Source organism: Linepithema humile, chromosome 2 (genome assembly GCF_040581485.1).
Source record: "Linepithema humile isolate Giens D197 chromosome 2, Lhum_UNIL_v1.0, whole genome shotgun sequence".
In the NCBI taxonomy this organism is placed as follows: domain Eukaryota; kingdom Metazoa; phylum Arthropoda; class Insecta; order Hymenoptera; family Formicidae; genus Linepithema; species Linepithema humile.
The window spans coordinates 8745156-8768046 of NC_090129.1; the positions used below are offsets into that span (position 1 = coordinate 8745156).

At 34.0% G+C, this 22891-nt stretch overlaps 1 protein-coding gene across 2 annotated transcripts in view; it reads left to right on the plus strand.

The window, feature by feature from the left end:
• Nucleotides 1-22891, plus strand: part of SP2353 (EGF like, fibronectin type III and laminin G domains protein pikachurin) — an 87669-nt gene continuing 64778 nt past the window's right edge. For both annotated transcript variants that reach the window (XR_010888475.1, XM_067349360.1), the window contains exons 1-3: nucleotides 1-250; nucleotides 4751-5095; nucleotides 15150-15266. Coding sequence is in view for 1 of the 2 variants with exons in the window: in XM_067349360.1 (XP_067205461.1) it covers nucleotides 4978-5095; nucleotides 15150-15266 (235 nt within the window). In the remaining variant the exon portion in view is untranslated. The remainder of the gene's footprint in view (nucleotides 251-4750; nucleotides 5096-15149; nucleotides 15267-22891) is intronic.

Here is a 22891-nt window from a genome sequence, read left to right on the forward strand (position 1 = left end):
CCTCGGCGGCGCCACCGTCGTGTTACCCCCGCAGTTCGATTGGAGACACCGGCCGGCACCGACGGCCGTCGCGACGCTCCGCGGCGCGTGTGTGCGTTCGTTCGGGTATATTCCTCGTTTCGCGTAGACGTGGACGTAAAACAGGATATAAAAGGAAAAGGAGCCGCCTGTGACAGGAGAGAGAGAGAGAGAGAGAGAGAGAGAGAGAGAGAGAGAGGAGAGAGAGCGAGAGAGACGCGTTGTGTGACAGGTACGAGAAAAAGCTGCGAGCTTTACCGGCGCGACAACGATCGGGAGTTGATGGTGCGTCGGCAGGAGAATTGCGTTGCAAAATCTACGGGAAACCGGGAGTTTCGTGGCATCGCGATGCTCTCGCGCGGTCACGTACGCACGACGAATCATACGATTCGATCGTCGCGAGTACGGCGCGTTCGTGCTGTGCTTTTCCGAAGGTTACCGTCGAGCGACGCTTTTTCTGCTATTGATTCAGCCCTTCGGTTCGCGGCCCGTGGCGCGATCGCTCGATAAGTTGCGTGTTCGCACATACGCACCGCCGACGCGTATATTTTTGGCGATAAGTCGCGCGCGAGAGTTAACTCACACTCTCCCCCCCCCCTCCCTCCTCCCCTTTCCCCTCCTCTATCGATCAAAATTACTCTTCGTGTACGATTTCTGACAGCTTAATCGGTTCCCGGCGACGGCGTCAGATTGTCTCGCTTTCGCGAACTCGTTTGCTTGTTGCTCGCACGCCATGGACTAGTGAGTCGGAGGGTCGATCTTTTCTGAGAAACAAATTTCACGCTTAGCCATGTAGATTATTCGATAATCGTTGGAAATGTAGGACGTTAATACAGCATTGGTACGCTGAATGGACGAAAAAAGTAATTTTTCAGATAAATATACTCTGTTTTGATATTTCGTACATCATTACAGAATTTTGTCCGATGCGAATCAATATTTGTTTTTGCGAAAAACACACACACACACACACACACACACACACACACATTTAATGCGCTTTGAGGTTAGTTTAATACTATATTTTCTTGCAACATAACATAACCTAGCAAAAAAAAATATTAATATCAATTATCATCTTTATCGAGTTTGTTCCTATCATTTTCAACGCGATTTTTTAGTTATTCCGTTCTGTGTGTCTAATCGATCTAATTTTTATTAAAAATTGCTTCTTCAAATATCCAACTAACGGAAACAATTTTTACTATCGAACGTAACTTGAATATTCAGTAATACAAATAGTAGAAAATTTAGAGTTTTTGCGAAGGCTGATATTTGCTCAAATCGAATAGTAACATCAGAACGGCTTTAAGCTACGTATCGAATGACGCTGAACATCAGTTCGTTAAGGGTTAAAATCTGTTTGTTATTGAGTCGGATAATGACACAATAGTGCAATTTGATTCTCCCTTTGTCACATTTCGTTCCGCAGCAGCTCGAATCGTATTGCACGGAAAAAGCTGTTCCCGAAATTCTCAACGGACTGTTGAGCAAATACTAAATTATTACGAGTTACGAAAAATGCAAGTTGTTTTCGTGTATCGCGTGCAATTATCGCACTTGTCCATTAAACGATTGTAAATAGTAATTCGTAAAATATTTGGATCTGAATATAGCATCTAAATTTAATATAATATAAAACGAAATATTTTTAAAATATACACAAAGAAAATCTTTAAAATACGTTATCATTAAATGTCGTATTTAATTATCATGATGAATTTGTCATATATTTGATGTTTATATTTACAATATTCGATATTTAATTATCATATTATTAAATACAACATTAGCTTCAGGCAGAAAATTGCTGATTTAATTTTATTCTGTATTTTATATAAAATCTATATGTATATAAACGACGTATCACACATTAAATTATACATAATATTTAATTTATGATTGCTAATTTAGCTTGCCACGATTTGTCTTACACAAATAGAGGTATACACTAGTAATATAACGGAATAAGCTATTAATACATTTTCATCGATCAATATACAAAATGTAATAACAGAAACTCTCGAGAGAGGTAATCTATCCCGTAGCACATAATTTGTTTGACGTATAAATAGGAAATATGTATAATAATTATTTCATTAAAAACAAATCGAAAGTAATTTGTCAAACATATCAGAAACGTGGCAGATATGAGCGTATAGTGAAAAAAATTTTTAAATAATTAAAATTGTTATAAAAGAGCAAAATAAATGTCGCAGTGGTCATTTTCGAATTACAATTAAACTCACGTTTTTACAAAAAAAGAAAAAGATCATTCTCTTGTAGATAGGTTTTTTAATGAAATTATTTTTATAGTAGACAATTTTTTAAATTAATTTCTTAATTGTAAAAGGCCAATTTAATAATCGAAGTACATTTCTTGTTTTAAATTAAATTAATTCTAGTGTATTCAATATGTTTCTGTAAATTTGTAATTACTTCCGCGTTTGTACATTATTTATTTTTATTAAATTTTCTAACTTAAATTACCTTTTTAGAGTACTTGATTTAATTGAATCGATAAGAATAATTGATTAGTCACATAAATCAAAATTTTCTGTACTCAATTCTGTGAGTAGCAAAACTCTTGCCATAGCCAAGTTTGTAAAAGATTTGACTTCTGCGGTTTCACCGTCTCTTGCGGCTTTAACTGTCAATGATAATTCTGAGTTGAGAAAAGATATGAGCCACAAGTCGTATCCGATATACCTAAGACATTGCAACACGATGGATGCAAACGACGCGTTTTACCTACGACTGCAGCTTACATCGCACAACCCGGGAATGGAAATTTCGGCCACCAGACTCTGCTAGGGTAATCTTATCTGCCACAACTTCGTGACACCAACCGGTGACTTAAGCCGAAACGTCAACTATCGGCTACGACAGTCGATATCGAGCTTCGCGTCTGCCGCGATCTTCGTCGAAATCTAAAAGCGGCGTCCCTGCGCGATGTAGCTTTCGCCTGATATGATTGACAAACCGATTACTTAACTTTTCCTCGTATTTTATGAGCCACAAAGGAAAGCTTGCAATAGATTTTGCTTTCTTTTCTTTTCAAACTCGTTACAAAACTAATATGCTGTTATTACAAAATATGTAAGAGACTTGCTTTTTTAAACAATTATAATTTTACAGAATTATAATATACAATTATAATATACAGAAATTTATTCCTCTCGTCAATATTTAATATATTTATATTTAATTATAAATATTGAATATTTTTTATAAAAATAGCATTTTTCCTTTTCTATTTTATAAGAAACGCGGTATATAATTTATTCACAATCTGTAACAATCTGGTCTGACCTCGTACATAATTTCTATAAATAATTTAAATATTTAGAAAATTAATATAATAAAAAAGAATAATGTAACGATATAAAATATGTTACATTTTAATGCATTGATTAAATTATATTCAAATTAATTATATATAATAATATACCTTTATGGTATATTAATTAAATGGAATTAATAATATTGATTCATTAAATCAGTTTTACATTTTATTTGATAGACGAAACAAGCATATATTTGAAGAAAAATAAAATTGTAAAAAAGGCATAAAAAAGAATTAACACAATGCACGAACTACGATAAAGTTAATTATAAGATAAGTTTATATCGATTACTTTTTAATCTCGACGTCAACCAAAAGAGATTTGCGATATTAATACACACTTATTTGCTATTGTAATTTTAAATAACGAAGTCACGTGCTTCAATATTCCGAAAATTTAATTTGAACCACAGAATGCGGTTGATTTTTTTTCTTACAATTGCAAATGCGCACGTGGTGCCTTGCATATTTGAATAGCACTTGCGTCTGCCAATGTTGATACTGCAAACAGAAAAGCGTTGCAAGTAAGCTCAGCAATAAGCGAAAAACCTAATTCGAAACGCGTTAATATTCGCGATTCCACGCAACGGAATGTCGGAGCGTTAGCGACCGGCGATTGTAACAATTCGCCTTGCATTTTCCGCAATGCAAACATCCTGTTTGACGTTTGCATGAGTGTTGCGTCTCGGGAGTTCTCGCGGCAGGATGCACGATTATATCCCGTCCCTTTGCTCCGCAATTTTGAAAAAAAAGAGAGAGAGAGACGGAAAGGTAGAAAGCGAGGCGAAAACAACCTCTTTGTGCGAGCCCGCGGGAAATATGCATGCCTGCATTGATATGCATACGGTGTCAAGTAAATTTGCATCGGGTATCGCGCGAAAATAGAGACCTATCATTTGCCATGATATAACGAGAATAGTAAATGCCACGAATACTTTGTTATGCTCAGGCCATTTGCACCTGAACCGGTTTGACCTGTGTCAATTGATCTTTGCAGAAGCATAAGTGATATTCGCGGTTATCATTTTCTAATCTACTGAATTATTTATATTTTGAAGTACGCTGCAGGACATTATTACAAATTTTTATAATTCTTTAAAGATATTTAATTTTCAATATATTGGCTCTCTAATATTGAATTATGTCGAGCATTTATTCAGCAGAAGATTTCTGAAAATTCTTAAGAAACTATTTCTATAATAAATTTTAATTTTTTAAGAATTTTTTCGATAATATTTACGATGTAATATGATTATTATACAACTATTTCAGAATTTTAATTTCTAAAAATTACTTTTACACGAAAAATATATTTTCTTATTGGAATCTAGATTTTATACTGCTAGATATTTTAATTATTAATTTTGTCTTTAATTTGATTCACAGATTTCGTCATCGGAGCTCGATTGTCGCAGCATCGGCTCGGTCGCATTGTGAAGAGTGTCTCGCGCCGGTGCATCTCGAGTCGTCTGATGCTTGTAATCGCGAGTAATTAGTGATTCGACGGATTGAGAGAGTGTCGCGTGTGTCGCGTGGTGATTGACAGAATTCGCCGGAGCATGCGACAGTAAGGACTTATCGACCCCAGCAACGTGCATGTTTATCGCCGGACGATGGCTGGACTACGCTACGCTTGCCGGCTCTTCGTCATCCTGGAATACCTGTCGGTCGTTCTGGTGTTCGCCCAGAACCCCGTGGAGGAGAAGACCACCTTCGAGGCTGCTTTCCAAGGTGAGTCGTTTTTATTTGCTCGCCGGATTTATGAACTCCTAGTAACTGCCGTTACGTAGGTGGTGTGATGTATCGGTCTGACTTCTGTTACTGTCGGTATTAGTGCAAAAAAGAAAGCTACGGATCATCCCGCGTGCGCGAGATTGACGTGCAACATTGTGCTTTAAACTCTTGTTTTTTAATCCAAAAAAAAAGTTCTAATAAAATGCTGTTGTTATTTAACAATGTATTTGATATTAACGAAAACAGTGCGTGAAATCAACAAGAAGAATAGCCCGCTATTATGATACATATCTCGATGTTTATCTTTTATAGTAAAAGTTATTTATTTCGCAATATAACGTGAAGTTGTTCTAGCGATCTTTATTTGCATCGTGGCAAAAGGATTGCAACATCGTTCCATGTTCATTAAAATTGTTCATAAATTTTATTCCGCTCTAAAATGATTGCTGCGTATTTGCAATTAACGTTGCAGCTTCCTACAAGGTGCTTCGAGGAAAATTCTATTCTAGTAGCAAAATTTTATTCTAGAAATTATTTGAATTATATGTCTCTCTTCAATACGTTCTGTAGATTTGTATTAATTTAAAATATTGCACAATAGAAAGTAATTCAACTCATTGAAAAGCACATATTGTACAAACGAATATAGTCAAACCAATATAGTCAAACAATGTAAAATTGGAAATGTATGGATAATCAAAGACTCATACGTACTCATCGTTAACTAATAATGAGCTTGGAAATGGTCGTTCTCGTATTTATGTAATGGAAATTATTCATTTTACAACGTGATTTAGTTACGTCAGCAGATTGCGTTAACGTCACAGGAAGAAAATATTACAAGACCATTTAATATTCATAAAAATAATTCAGAAACTTGTACTTTACACTATAATTTCAGTCTATAAAATTCTCATTTCCGATAATGTTTTCTAAGATACCAGATGCATCCGATTTTTTGTTTTAAAATGCAATCTTTATCTTAATATGATCACACACACATTATGTGAGCTATTTTCTTTTAATCTACTACTTTCTTCGATCATTTTGAAGCAGATTGCTCTTTAACAAAAGCAATGACATTAATAATTTTTGAATTATAAAATAAACTATCAAAAATTAAACATTGCAAACTAATTAAATCCCAATAAAAAAATAGATAATAAAATATTAGAATAAAAGGCTACTGTTGTACATGAAAAATATTACATTGTGTTAACTAAAAATTATTATTATACAAATATTATTTTATGTACAACAATTCAAAAGATAATGGTTTGTTATAAAAATTAAACTTTATTAAAATATAATATTAATAAAAAATTTAGAAATTTATATTTTATACGTTAATTAAAAGTATTATATATGTTGTAGTTTTTTTTATTAAAAAATTTATAACGAGGTGTAGCAAATTATTTTTATATGTTTTAGTAAATATTTTCGTGGATCTTGAAATAATTTCTAATGAATTTTTTGTGACCTAGAAAATTTGCAGAAACTTGATAAAAATCCATTATTATCTAATTTTTTGCTATTTCTTTTTATTCTTGCATTTATTATTAACAAAATAAACGTATTTTACTGTATTTAAACAATTATATTGTAAGATAGAAAAAGATTTTTGCCATAATTTAACTTTGATTTTTTTTTATTAGCTTATATTACCAACTTTGAAAGCGTCACTTTAAAGAGGTAACTAAATTCGTTTTTAAAATTCGTCTTGTATCGAAAATCCATATTCAATCGGCGAAAAGTTAACGATAACATCTTTCGAGAACTCTTTCGTGAAAAGTCTGTACGCGGAATATAGAGATTTGCGTACAGTTCTTTCGTGAGATCGGAAAAAAATTTCCGTTAGTTTATATTTCTATTCGTAGCGTTCGTTGTTCTCAATAAAACGGGCGAATAATTTTTAAAAAATTACCTCTCGACGGCTAAAGTCCACGGAACTGAATTTCGTGCGGGCGAGCGAGCGAGCGGCATGAAAAAACCGGATCGAGTCAGCGAAATATTTTGCCCGAGTCAGTGAAATATCTGTCGGCGGCCTGTGCGCGACTATATCCAGTTAATTGTACCCTTCGTATCGATCCTCTCGAGAGTGCGAGAGTGCCGTGGAATCGAGCCGTACGATAATGTTCACAATTTCCAAACTGTCGTGTGCAAACACTTTCGACCGCTCGCCACCGCCGCTCGACGACGACCGTCCTTTGCTTTCACAGCATCCGTACATTTGAATATTCAGAATACTTCGAGGATTTAGTAATGCCGTTTGACGTACGTGTGTCAATATGTATATGTGTCTACTTGCGAGCCGGTCAAAATCGCAATAAAACGCGGGCGATCAACGGCGAACATTTAATATGCTTACGTTTTTAATTAACGCGACTTTATCCGTCCGCTTAATGCGCGCCCACTTTGTTGCACGTTAAATATTGACGCTCGTTTCGCTATATATTGCAATAAATGAGAAATAAGTAAGCCAATAAACGTAACGGTCTGTTGAGCGCAATAAATTGTGATTTGCCATTATTGTATTATATTTAAGATAAGGTAAATTGCGCGTTCGTAAATTCTGACATAGTTACTCATATAGTTATTAATATAAATCACCCACTCGTACACGGAGTCTTTAAAAAATTTTGACGTGATGCGTGATTAATAGATTAACGATCTAATAAACGGGATAGGCGATTGTTGAAGCGAGACTACTGAATGTAAACATAAAGCATATCGTGTAATGTATTCTGCAATATCAGTGCGTCGCGAAGCGCACAATTGACCCAACCGTAAAAATAATGGTATTGGACTTTGTGCGTTAAATTGAATTATATGTGAACCGTGAAAATGAATTGAATTCCAGCAAGGGCCGACATTGTTCCGCGCTGTAAACTACTCGATGTGGATTCGTTGCGACCGCGCAAGTATTTATGCAACATTTACGATCGATTAATGCGCAAGCCGCGCGCGAGAATCGATACACCCCGCCAAAAGCCATTAGAGCTTTATATTTCCGCCATTTTCTCCGATCGACATTGGCCGGTATGCCGTATTGTCGCGAGCTCGCTCTCCATCTCAGCTGCCAATAATCCAATGGCAATAACGCGAATAATGTCGACCGATTTTTCACTGTGAATGAATGCGGATACGTCAACTCCGTTGCGTGAAACAGAATGACTTTCATCTATGCAATCAGCAATCGTTTTTCATATTAGATGAAATTGATAATTCTACGTTCAAGCGAGCACGTACAATGCAGCTGACATCTCTCGATATTTTAAATATGATAATTTCGAATATCAGTGCATAATTAGTGAGTAAAATTTAATCTTTCTCTCAACCTGTTCAATTCTTAGTTTAATGTTCGTACAATTTTGTATATCTATCACATATTTTTAACATTTAATTTTAAAAAATTGAGTTATAGATTGACACATTTTCCAAATTTATAAAGTTTTGATGATTAAGTAATATAATTTTTTTAATTTTTTATCTATTATTATCGTATTTATTTAATTACTAAAAGTTTTTCTGATCAAATAAATGATTTATACGTAATTATTGTGTAATCATGGAATCTCTGTTAAATTTAAAAACTCCATGTTGGTTGAATGCAAAATTAAAAAATTACCTACGCACTCATAAAATTTGCAGTAAAACCATTAACGAATTTTTGAGAGGAATATTACGTGTTTATCGTGAAAGTATATTATAAAAATAGACGAGGAGATTGCTAAACTTTCTAAATTTACGCAGCAAACAAATAATACATTGCAACTTCAATAACTCACATAATACACGATATATAACATGTAATAATAACATCGCGAAACATTACTACCGTGCTCTCATTCGCGGAATAGAATCTGTATGCATTTTACAGCGAGCAATAGCACATAATTTCCCTCGTGTAGCCGCTACTCTCAGAAAGTTCGCCTCGCTATTTGGTCGCACCTAAAGGGCATCAAACGTCTACGATATTAATCGCTCGCTATCCATTAGCAAATGGGCCCTGTGCGTGTGGCCTCTCGCTCAGAGGGAGTGCACATGCGAGCGTTCACCATTAACATTAACGCACCCTTTCTGCGCCGTTACGCAGTGAGGCAATTCACGCGTGAAATCGTTCGCGTGCGCCGTTGTTTAACGCATTCCGAGCCGCTAAAAGTCGCGTCGGGAGATTTCAGGTCGCGATAAAAGCCGTCGCTTCACGATCGATTAAAAGCGCGCGACGAAAAGCGATAGATACTGCGGATAATGAGTGGACCAATTTGCTCATAACTTGAAGATTGGCCGATTAGAAAGTACGAGCGATCCCGAAGAGCTCGCGACCGACCGACGGCGATTAAAGCTTTAAAGGGAATAATCGAACTTTATGTCAGACGGAAAATTGCACGAGCGCGAATAGGAAGCTTGTTAAAAATTACGTAGCTGCAGTGCGGGACGCAAGTAAAATTTCCAACGAAAACATGGTCAATTAAAATTTTCATGTCAATTGCAAAATATACAAGAAAATTGCTTTTTTCGTAATATCTTAATAATATTTCGTGTGCAAACACCGTGTATTAATATATAATGAGTTTTTGTATTGATTTACTGCCGAATTTATTTCTTTTTTCATCGATAATACTTGGAAATGTATAAATTTCTTTCGTAATTATTAATTATTATGAAAATTTTTATCTGTTAACCGGATAATGTGTGTCGCGCGGATTTATTCGCTTACCAAGCATTCAATATTTCTGTCGCGGAAGAGATTGCATTAAAACCCTTTGTCAACTTTCTGCATTGATTGATAATGTCGTTCATTCGCGTTGTGATAAATTATGGAATATACCGCAGCTTGTCCACAGCGAGTTCACCTTATCTGTTTATGTTTTGAAATTAGTTCATCCGATTAAGGATTAATAGAGCACATTCTATTGCCATTTGAATAATCCACACCACAATATTCGATAATTTTCAACTCAACTACATTCCCTTTTACACCGGCAATTTAATTGCGTTTAAATAAACACGCGTTCATACATTTCACAATTTTCTTTTACACATTTTTTAGTTTGATTGAACGCATGTACAACATAGGAATAATATTTTTCTGCAATCAATATATTATAAAAAAGGAAAGTAGATGTGTGTTTATTATATGAATAATTTGACAAAGATTTAAATAACACATTTTAGAAGAGATTTATATGATCATCTGTATTTTGTGGTATTAATGACGTCGCATCGTTTGTTTTTCTGGTTTTTATACATTTTATAATTCTCAGTCACGCATGTTGCCAGATCAATACACGATGTGTAATTTACATAATATAATATTTGATGAGAAAAAAATCGGACAACTAACCGATAAAAAGTAAATGAATAAAATACTGATACTAACCAATAAAAAGGAAGTATGATGAAAATATTTACAAAATGCATTGAACGGATAGCTCAATAAATATCGGAACATTCTAGGCGGCCAAGTCTGGAGAGGCATTTATGGCGCCTAGTATACTTGGCGCACGCCACGATTATACCTACCTACCTACCTACCTACCTACGACTGTTAGCAGCAATATATATGGGCCGATTATATGTTGCGGCATTGTAGGCAATACAGCCGCGTGGCGTCGTGTCGCCTCGAATCAAACCCGGACCTACATTGTACTTAAAGCAATACAACGCAGCTTGTATGGCATGCAGTCGAATCACAGCTTGCATATATCAGAGCCTGAGTGCACATGTGCCATAGAATTGGTCTATTCGCTCGCGCCTTCCCACGAGATAGTTCACGAAAGACGTAAATGTTAATGCTCGGAAATTTTAGACAGTCGAGTAGTTGGAACAGTTCGGATTATCGAAATGTAATACGAGATTTTATAAACAAGTAAAATTTTTAGAATTTTTTTACTATTTTTGAGAGTATTTTAAATTAAAAATGTGAAATGTTTTATATAATAATAACATGTAAAATATTTCTTTTCTTATTATGTGGACATTTGTCTGTATTATTATTATTATCCTTATTTTTTATGTTACTCAAACTGTGAGACTCTGCAATCTTCGCGCGATGACAATCTTCGCGATGATATAAAGTAAACGAGAGCGCACAGCGCCAAAATTATTCAACATTACTGCGATTTGATTTCACATGCCTTTTCGAAAATAGATCAGGTTGCAGGATCTGCAAATTTGCTACACGGTTTTCATCTGTTTCCTTCATGCACCCAACATCTATCTACATTTTACCTATGTATCGCATATACCTCGCATTTCGTGTTTTATGTGAAAATGTATCCGGGCAATGAGAACCCGAGTATTTCCTGAGAGTAATTAACCGGATATATAATGCATCCGGTTAATCAGATATCAATATCTTTCCGGTCTAAATTCGGTGCTTCATTAAAAATGCAAATATCTCGAGCACTCGACGAATCTTTCCTTCAAGAGGATAATGTTTAATTGAAATTTATTAAAATTAAAGTTAAAAATGTTTTATCAAATTTTTTTTAATAAAAAATAAAAAGATATTTAAGTACGGAGAGCGATACATATATAAAGATCATGCAATTACATTTCGATTGGTTGATAAAATGAAAAGAAAAAAAAAATGAATAAACCGCGGGATGCAATGTTCAGAGTAACCGATAAAGAGACGACTTCGGACTTTTTAACTAATAGCCACGATGCACGGATATCTAAACAATCAGCGAAATAAAATCGCACAGTATATTACGGGACATCGTGCGCCATCGGTTTTATTACGTGCCCGAGTCAAGCACAACGCGATATGTATTTCCCGACAGCGTTTCCGTCATGAAAATAATGCCGGTTTTTCCCACGCGGCCAGTTTTTCGTAAAGAGTACACACGACCGAGCCGGATATTGGAATTTTCAATGGTTGTCCTGCGCCAGGGGTGGGCGACTATGGAAGGACGAGCTGCATCGAGGTGCAACCAGCCGCGTGATTCATCGCGAAACGCACCACGATGCAAGTTCGGCATGCATGCGTCATTGCACAATTCAACAACGGATTCCGCTTCTTTCCGTGTTATTCTTGCTCGCGTTATGTTTTATTAATCCTGTTGTTACGTAAAGCATCTAATTTTGCACCCGCAAATCTCTCTCGTCCTCTCTTTCTTTCTTTTTACATCTTTTTTTCGTTGTAGAACGTAAAACGAATTGATATGCTATATTTGATTTCGAAACGTCATTGAGATTTGTTGCGTTATGTAATTTCTCCATTATGTAAATGAGTTTCTGTACATAAACTAGTGCAGCAGCAGTAGTATATAAACGTACGATAAACACACTTGTTGGCTGTTCAATTACGGCTCCTATTTCAGCATGGTAAACATATAAGACGATATTCGAAAAATTCAGAGCTTTTTACAGCTTTGAATATTAAATCGATACAAAATATTTACTCTGTTTGTTCGACGGCGCTCTCTAAAACATATGAAAAATTTACACAGTATACTTTTTTATAAGAAGGGAAAACATTTCATATAGGAAAAATAAATCAAAAAATCTGTCTGTAAAAAACGATTGTTATTAATATTATTCGATATTTGTCTCATTAAATATCGCACTGATGTTTTTAGAAACCGGAAAATAATTCTAAAGAATCTGAATCTTTTAGAACAAGTAACAGAAAATTTTTTCCTGTTTTCAGAATATCATTTTGGCATATGTTAATTTTTAATAAAAAATTGGAAATGATTATACGACAAAGCTAATAATTGCACTTTTACTTATAGAAACAAAAATTTATAGAGCACGCGATTCTTATCTGTTTTTGAAATAACAAACAAGTTAATTATGACAAACTGCAAATATTCATTAAAATTGACATTCGTGAATAAAATTCTGTTTATTAAAACGTTTTCATAAACGTTATAGCGGTAACAGAAATATTTTTAATTGCGCATATCGTTGGTCGGGTTTATGAAGTTCACTTAGCAAGCACTTCCGTTAAACTAAAATTAAGTGCGAAATACAGGCATTAAGTATGCATATGTGCAAATTGAAAAGTCCGCACACAAATTGAATGCGCTTTATTTTCATTCGCGATGTTCGTCCGAAAGATGAGCTCGCTTGAAATAAAAGCGCCATGAAATTTTACTGCGTTCAATGTAATGCACTTTTTATTGAATCTTTTATTTGCTTTCTTCCTGTCCCCCATCGCATCGCGTTATGAAACATTCTGCAATATGTCGTTATTTTCACTATTTCATAAAAATCGCCGGGAAACATGTCACTATTATTAGTGCTAATATTACTAAAGAGAGAGACAGATTGAATTATTGTTACACATTTCATATACTTTTTTTCTTACAACGCAAATACACGTCATAATTTATAATACTTTTAATTAAACATTTATGATATTGTTATCGTTACTACACCATATGATTTCTTCAGGAATTAAATTATTATTTTTAAGTACTATAGTAAATTATTATAATTATTTTGTTATTGTCACTTTATTACTTTTTTATTTATTATATACCTAATAATATATATACCTATAATAATATAATTTTTTTATATTAACGAATAAGTTAATTTAGAAAAGATAATGTGTGTATTTTTCAGTGTTTGCATATTTCTAACGAAAGTATAATGTATTATGTGCAATGATTCGCTATATTCATAAAAAGAACTCTTGTGTGTTTTGCAACAGCGAAATTAAATAATTTATTGCTACTCGTAAAGCGTTTTTGTATGTAAATTTCAATGTTGCAACGACGGTCACACGATGTAACATATCAACACTGAGTTTTTTATCGTATAGATCACTGAATCGTTAATTATTCGAAAATAAAAAAATAATTGTTAATTATTAATTGTTGAATTATTTTTACGTGGCATTTGATAGACGAATATAATTAAAATTGCGAAGTTGTATATTTATAAGTCCAATAAACATAGATACAATTAGATTGCAATTATTTACAAGAGTTAAATGGCAATTATATGCAGAAATGGATATCGATAGGGTGCATAGTAACAACGCAATTAAAAATAAAGTATCGAGATATAAATTATATAAATAAATCGAGCAATAATAATATGATTAGTGGTTGCACAAAAATACCACTGCACTTCGCGAATTATTTAAATCTGTATTATTCTCAGCATTTTAAATATCTAGCACAAGCCACAATTTTGCCTATGCTGATTATTTTGAAAGAGTTGACGTGTCACATGCAAGACGTCTTTTTAATCTACGGTGTTATTTAGCATAATGAAAAATTAATTATCGTGCTGTCATTCCGAGCATTACACATAGCATGTGCGTCGCAATTTAATTCTTCGCCATATTTTTTTCACAAATGCGATACTGCGACGCTAAATTAAATATCAAAATGAAATCGCGATAGAGGAAAATTCTCACGCTGTGGCTCGCTCGATGTCATTTAGTCGCTCGTGTGCAATGCATAGTTTGCTTTGCCAATAATTTCGTATCGACTCCTCTTTACGCTTCATTGTTAATACAGTGCGTTAATAAGAAAAATTTCCAGTTAATTAAATGTCACGCATATTGCGCGAGCACAAAGACTTAAATTCTGTGAAATGTCACGTGAAACTAAATCACAAAATTATGTCTATATGTATAACCAGAAAGTTAATATTAAAAAGCAAGCAAAAAATATTTAATATTCATTACTTTCAGTAAATATGTAATATTTTATTATTCATAATACATAGAGATCAAAGATATTTGAGAGAGATTTATGTAACAAAAATCTCTCATTTTCAGATATTTGGCAAATTTGCTCTATTTGAAATAAATGATAAAACTAAACAAAGATAATTTAAAAGTAAAATCGGAAATGCGGCTGGATGCAAAATTGCATTCTAGATGCGATCGTTCAAGAATAGTGTAATGTAAATACGCTATTAGGGGTGAGAACGGAGAATGCGCGAACAGTTGCGTTTGCAACTCGCCGCCACCTCGTCTGTCCCAATGTTCTCCCTTTGTCCGCGCCACTTCGCGCCACTCCGAACTCCCTCGACACGCATAACTTGCTCACGTCCCTGTTTCCCTTATGTGTTTCAGGAAGATGCGGGCATGGATCGCCGTGCGAGCAGCTCTGCTACGAACTCCACGACGGCATGTACGAGTGCGACTGCAGAGACGGCTACATACTTCATAAAAATGGATACAGCTGCGCCGGTGAGTGTGAGTCGATTCGCTCCTTATCCCGCTTTGCAATTCGCATTCATGGCGGGCGACATCTTTGATTTCCCTAATAAAATTTCGCACCGCGCCGGGCTAGGCGAAACTTTTTGATGCGGCGCCCGTATTGTTTCCGACACGCCGCGCTTCCGACCGACGGATTCTTCGTTTGATTTCCGGCGAGTTATCAAGAACGAATTTTATTCCGGAAGTATCCTCGGGCGCGCCGGTTGTTTTATCCCTTAAAATTGCTGGTAACATTTTTTTTATAACACCGTCGTTGTTCCACCGTGTTAGGAATGCATTAAACAAGAGTTTTTACAGATTTGTAATTCACGATTATCAGCGCCTTCGATCAAAATCAGAATAGGAAATAATTCTCTTCAAGAAATTTTCGAATAGTTCTCGAGTTACTTGTTTTGCAGTATCTGAATTGAATCTATTAGGAGCATTTTCTTCATTTTATATTTGCACTTTATTATTATAAATTCGATGTGTTTTGAATTTTAGCAATATGCGACTTTAAAGTCGAGTCGATTGTGCAACTTTCAGTTGTAAAAAAAATTAAAAAAAATGAAATAGCTACTGCTAATGTGCACCGTGCGATATTTACAATTATTTTGTAAGATCTGCAGGGGTAATAACGTAATTTGTATTGCGCGTGAAATTTATTTATCGTCGAAAAATTACGAGGTAAAATGCTCGCTCACCGTTCACAAATTTATCTCGACAATCTCAAGTTCAGGCTGTTTACAGTACCATACCTGTATTAAAGGTAATATCTCATTTCGCGTGGAATTGTGCATAATACATTTCGCGTCGGGCTTATGAAATACGAAGAGAGAAAGAGAAAGGGGTGAGAGAGGCAGGGAGGGAAAGGGAGAAGTGAACTGTAAAAGAAAGATACTGTAAAATTACCCATAAATCATATAGAATTTTTAAGGATAACGATGATTTATTGTTGGTCTTATCTCATATAAGAGTCTTTGAATCGTAGCGAAGATGTTTTTGGATCGAGCGTTGTCATAAATGCACAGTCGGTGTATTTCATCCTGGCGAACGCTACCGACAAAATAGGTTCGAGTTATGGACGTTTTATTTGAACTTTAACAAATAGATACGAGGTTCGTGCGCTCAGATTTTAATAAATTTTTCCCAAAATATAGGAAACATAACTCACGTTTGTCGTTGCTATCTTTTATATTATATTTTGATGCATTTTTCACTTTAAATGGACAAATTTATTTTATATAAAATAATCCAAAATTATCTACTTGACGTTAAATGAATAATCCGAAAAATTATATATGATTTAATGTGAAATATTGAGAGATGTTACATTTTAGTTGCGCATGTATGCCGCATTATCGAACTGCATCACAGAGTTCATCCCATTTGATGTTGCAACTGTTGCAACAAAATTACGCGGTTCCATTTACCCAATAGATGTTTTTCTCACGGACGCGACAGGAAATTTGGTGGGAAGTTCGTCGACGATCGTCGCCGTTAATTGCTTTCCGATTGATTGTTCGCGGAATTCTATTGTTACGGTTTCTCCTCAATCGAAATGCTTATCTCGCGACCAGAGTTTTCCGCTATTACAATTTCGCATCAACAACCTAGTTTTCTTTGAGAACTTGAGAAAAAGAAATTCAGCCTTCGTTGTATTACATCTTTACTCATCTATTAAAATCAGAACTGACTCTTTTAGAATTTCAATAACAGAAACGTTCGTTAAATTGATGATGATAATCAGCTAAAATATTATTCTTTTGATGTTATAATTATTTGTACAAATCAATATTATTTGCGATGCATTTTATATATATATATATATATATATATATATATATATATATATATATATATATTATTAATTTATATAAATTTTTTTTTAATTTTTGCTAGTTACAATAATAAGTTACAACAAGCAAATAAAGAAATTTTTATTATTATATTATATTACAATTTTTTAAAATATAATTTAAAAACTTTAAAATAATTGATGAAAAGACAAAGAAGAAGCGCGCTCTGTAAGACAGCGTTAATGATTATTATCAATTCATGAAATTAAAATACGAAAGGAGGTCACAAAGAAGAAATATTATTAACACTGTGTTTATTTTTAACTTGTCATGTCATGTTAATTACAATCTACAGCTAATTAATGTAACCATGATTTTGGTTGACATTTCAATGGAACATACAGATTTATTCAGAGAACTCAGCGTTAGTGAAGGATCTCTGTATGTATTTCTTGTTTTGACGACAACTACTAGAATATTGACGGTTGAAATAGTATTTTGAGTCCGCTGTCATACAGGAGTCAGGAGTAAATTTATAATCTGTACATTTGCAAGTACTCTGAATCTAATTGTTCTCATGAATTTGTTCTCACAACTTTACATGCTCTGACGCTGTCCGTTTTAATACATCTCGGCGGATAACAAGATAAATCGATTTACGTTGAATTTTTACTGCGCAACCTCCTCTGCCTGATGCTAATCCAATCGTGCCACCAACACGGATGCTGCTTCCTCTCCTGTCACGTCTTCGGTCCTCCACTCTGATATCGCATCCTGGGTTTAATCCCGCGGTTGGTAAAACTTCAGCACTCCTTCTGTTTTTAGTTCGTTCAGCTCCCCTGCGCTGAATCCGATGATCCGTCGACGCGAATGCGGCCATCTCTTCTACTGTCGCCGTCCGCCGCGAATCCAAATAGATTCTCTGTCTTGCGCTAATTGCGCTACCTTTGCGGTCCGCGAATCTAATTCTTATATTGATTTTTCCCCTAAATCCGATTCTCAATCCAGCGTGCTGCGCCCGCGGTAAATCTGATAAATTAGAGTCTTCCTGCTTCTGGTGCCAGATCTCTTTTCCGGATTCCATTAATAACGATGGCGACATCTCAACGTCTCCCATTTCCACGGGCTCTACAATTTTGATCACATCGAGTCGATTGTCAACTTTAATGTCTAATTTGGCAAGCGCTTCCTGCGGCAGTTCATCGAGCTCTTTTTCGCTGAACGCGATTGCACCGCCATCGTGAATGCGCTTCTACTCCTGTTACCACCTTCGGCACGTATCCAAATTGATCCTCCGTATTCCGCTAATTCTGCCTCACCTTCCTCCAATATTTGGAAACTTGCAGACTTGATCGTTCCAGCGATTTCATTGCTAATTCTAATTCTTAACTCGGCGAGCCACGCCGGAAATAATTCAGCTAGGTCGATTCCTTTATCACCCTCTTCGGCGCTTCCACGGACGCGAATTTCGGCGATCTTGCTATTAACTTTCGCCCGATCAGCACCCTGACGATTTGCCTCATCGACGGTTTCGCGAGAATATAACTGTCCCACTGATTTCAGGCTGAAATTAATTGATCAACTTCTTGCAAGTTGCTTAATTTCATTAATTTTACGATTTATTATATTTATTTTAATATTTTATGTTCTGTTATTTTCCAACGATCAATTCTTTCAACAATTTTAAGCCGATTTTTTTTATTAACGATATTATATGTCACACTTATAACATATTGCGACTTTGCACAAGTTCGCCACTACCGGAATGGCGACGGCCAGAAATATCAGAGAGAGACTTTACCTTGTCGTCAGCAAACAATCTATCATATTTCTTACGTGTCGTACGTACAATAAATGACCGCAAAAAAATAGTAATAGACTGTTATACTTGACGAATTACGCTTTTATAACATAATTTTTTTTAATATTATTATTGATTTATTTATTCTAATTAATATTATAAATATAAGTCAATAAAATGTCGTGCGGGTGATATTATATTAATAATACTAATACACATACATATATTATAGAAAATTTATTAATTAGTATTTAATAATTATTGATTGATAATTGGTTTCTAGTTTTTAATTATATGAAGCTATACTGCAGCAAAATTCGTGCTATTTTAGATTTTGAACTTGAATATTGAACACTAATTGTATTGCAAGTAATGAAATTAGAATTGATGAGTGATCGCTAATTGCTTATCCGTATTACTCACTGAAAGCGTTGAAAGGTGAATGCCTGTTAATTGATTGACTGCTAGCTTATATACAATGAGTTAACGAGAGCTTCTGTGAATGAGAAATCACAACACAAGTGATATAAAAGCAATAATTGCCTTCTTCATATTTTCAGCATATATTGCTCAATCGTGTAAAATTCGGAAATGTCAGAACTTCTATCAATTTTTATCTAATATTTTTCGCTCTTGCCATATTTATACGTCTATTTAGAATCAAGAATTCTGTAGTCGAAGTAAAATTTTAAATAATTAATAAAGTTAATTAATAAAGTTACTCATTTTTTGCGACATTGTTATCTTATATTTATTATACAGAAATTTAAAATTTTGATGAAATATTATGGTAATAGTATGGCATTTTTATTTTATTTGTTAGAGAAATATTGAGAAAGTGGTTTTACATGCTTTCGTAATAATTCCAATTTTTTACAAATACAATTTTTTACTCAACTTATTACATTGTTTATTACGAAAGTACATTTATTATAAAATAAATTTATTTTAATATTTTATATTTTGTTATATATATATTTTCCAACGATCAATTCTTTCAACAATTTTAAGTCGATTTTAATCTTAATGATAAATTAAGCCAATATCACAATGATAGTCTCGATAATTTTATCAACTGTAAAAGCATAATTAATCAACATTTCTTATCGAATTGAAAGTAAATCGACGTTTACTTTCATTTTCAGATACTGAATATCGTTTTTCTCAATGCATTGACTTTATCGCTCAACAGATAATTACTTTGGCGCGAGAAATATTTAAGATTATTTCGTTTTAATTAATCGATCAATCATCTCATTATAGCATTATAACTTATCGTTATTTCAATAATCCTTTTTTTTTTTTGATATTTTTTATTTGTGTTCGAATTTTGTAGTTTTTTCTTATGTCTATGTTTTATTAAAGAAACTCTTCAAAATTATTATATAGAATGCAGTCATCTACTAAGTGTAATTCTTAAGAAAGTTAACCTTTATTAGTTATATCTTTATGAATTTTGTTTTGACTGAAAATACCTTGTTATCGGCCAAGATATCACGCGGCAGCTAAAAGAGATAAATAATGGATTTTATCAATGAGAAAGTAGAAAGAAGTAAAATGTATCATATCTCATAAAATTGGCTTTCTGAAAGTTTTCTTAATCAGAGCATAAAGCTATCGCTAAAGTTCAAGTATTAATAAAGTTTCTGTGGAAGCTTAGACTGTGAAAATCCACATATGACAGATTGCTAGGAATATTGTTGAAATTGGTATGATTTTCAGATATTTTCTTAAGAAATAAAAGAATTATTGGCGAAATGAACAGTAACGTATTACATTACTACAATTTCATTAATTAGAAACGTTCGCGATTAATTGACAGCAGTGAAATATGAATTTCAGCAATTATTATAGAATCTAAGTGCTCGCGAATTAAATATTCAAGAAATCAGAACATTGTACTTAAGGCGACATCGAATTGGATTGAAATTTTAACAGATTTAATCACGACGCTTTTATAAAATACGATTAGATGGAGATTAAATCTTACTTAGTCTGTGACCTATTTTTCAAATTAAATTAGAGTTTCCGAAATTGGATTAAGTCGTAATCGAATTAATCTTATCTGTGTTTTAATTATGCATGAAACTTACATCTCTGTAAATGAAGCAGTCTTTGGTTTACTTTAACGTACATAAATTGGAATCAGCACTGGCTACCTGATATTGATATTAATACTAAGCCTTAATCTTATTCTACGAGAGTTGCAACAAAGGATTAACGAACTATGTTTTGTGGTATTTGCGTTACCTGTATCGTCCGTATTGATTTATCTATCCATCTATGAAGTATGATGAACTGCACGATTGAATTAATACTCATTGTTGCCTATTCAAACACGCACTAATATTAGCTTTTCATCGTGCGCGGTATGTATGCAATTCATTAGTGATATTATTGTATAACAAATGTGGTATTATTCAAGCAAGTGCTAAATATTTGCGAACACTAGAACTATCAATATATAATTCCAATTTGCCGTTTTATCGAAGACCACGTCGTTTATTGATCGCAACGGTCTTATTTATATCAAGCAATAAAATTGATCTAATCTAGCTCTGCGTTTACCTTTGCTTTGCGATAAACGAATAAATTTTATCGAGTTAATGAGAAATTTTGAATAATGTTAAAATTAATTATTTGCAAAAAAACTAACAAGAACATACAAATTAAAAATCAATTAAATATTTTGTATAGATTTTGCTTGAAATCTTGTATGTACATCGTCACAATTTTCGATCATTGTGAAACTCACGATGGAGTACAATGCCCTGAACGTAACATAACAGTCATCGACATTACAATTGATCGCTAATCGTTTATTCGTTCGTTCGTTCGTTCGTTCGTTCGTAATATCAAACTCAATTGCTCCGATCGCTATTCCTTTAATAACGCTTTTACGGCTTTGGAACGCGCTGCGCTATGAGCATCTTTTCTAAATCGACTCTGCAATCGCGTTCCGATCGGAATCGTGGGAGTTTTGCGAATACTATCAACGACTGCTACGCTAGGTCGAACTCTCGAGGCTTTTTAAATATGGCGAATATCAGCTCAAGCGCACCAATTTTGCTTTTGGCCCTCTTCCGCGCTGCTGCAAGTCCGTAATGTTACAAATATATTTCCAACTTTAATCTGAATTCCAGAATCGTTACAAGACTTAATTTGGAAAGACATTTCCCCGACAATTTTTCTACCATAGTTTCTGGTTTGACTGACGTATTTTTGTGATAATAAAATTTTATTATTATTCCACTGATTTTTTTTATAACAGGTAATATCACATGTCATAATTTTTATTTCAAGTTTTATTTAAATCTTATTTTATAATAATATTGATTTTAATGGAATTTCTGAATATCTAGAAAATTTAATAATTTTTAACAGAATAACATATTTACATAAAGATTTATAAGCATATTAATTACTTGTATTGAAGGCTTAAAGTTTATTAAATACTTGTATTAAAGGCATTATGCTGAATTTTAAGACACGGCGCATTTTATGAATCTATAAAATTAGATTATAGCATCAATTATGCTCTATCAGATATCATTTGAATAAAAATGGTCAGCGTCAAAGGCCTTTGAATTCGAACAAGTTCAAGGGGCATTCACGGTGGAATGAGATCCCTCGTATACGACAGGCCTATTAAATTTTAAATACCCAGGTTAAATGCTGGAGCGCGTCCGCCACTTGATCCGCTGGCAAATATCGCGGTAGAAGCCTCGGCTCACTCAAGAAAGCTTCGTTGAAAAGAAACGGTCGAGTGTCTCTCCTGGAAAGTCGGTAGCTTTCGAACGGCAAAACAGCCACTATCGAACGTAATTGCTACAATTGTTTACTAACGCCATTGCCGCGTTCGCACACAAGTGGTAATTTGTAAAGTAAGCCACTTATCAGAAATTTATTGTAGAATTCTATATTGTGAACAAATAGGTGTTGTTACTATTTTTAAGTTTAAAATTAATGGTCGTTTAAATCTGCCTCTTTCAGTCCTTAATAAAATTTAAAATATT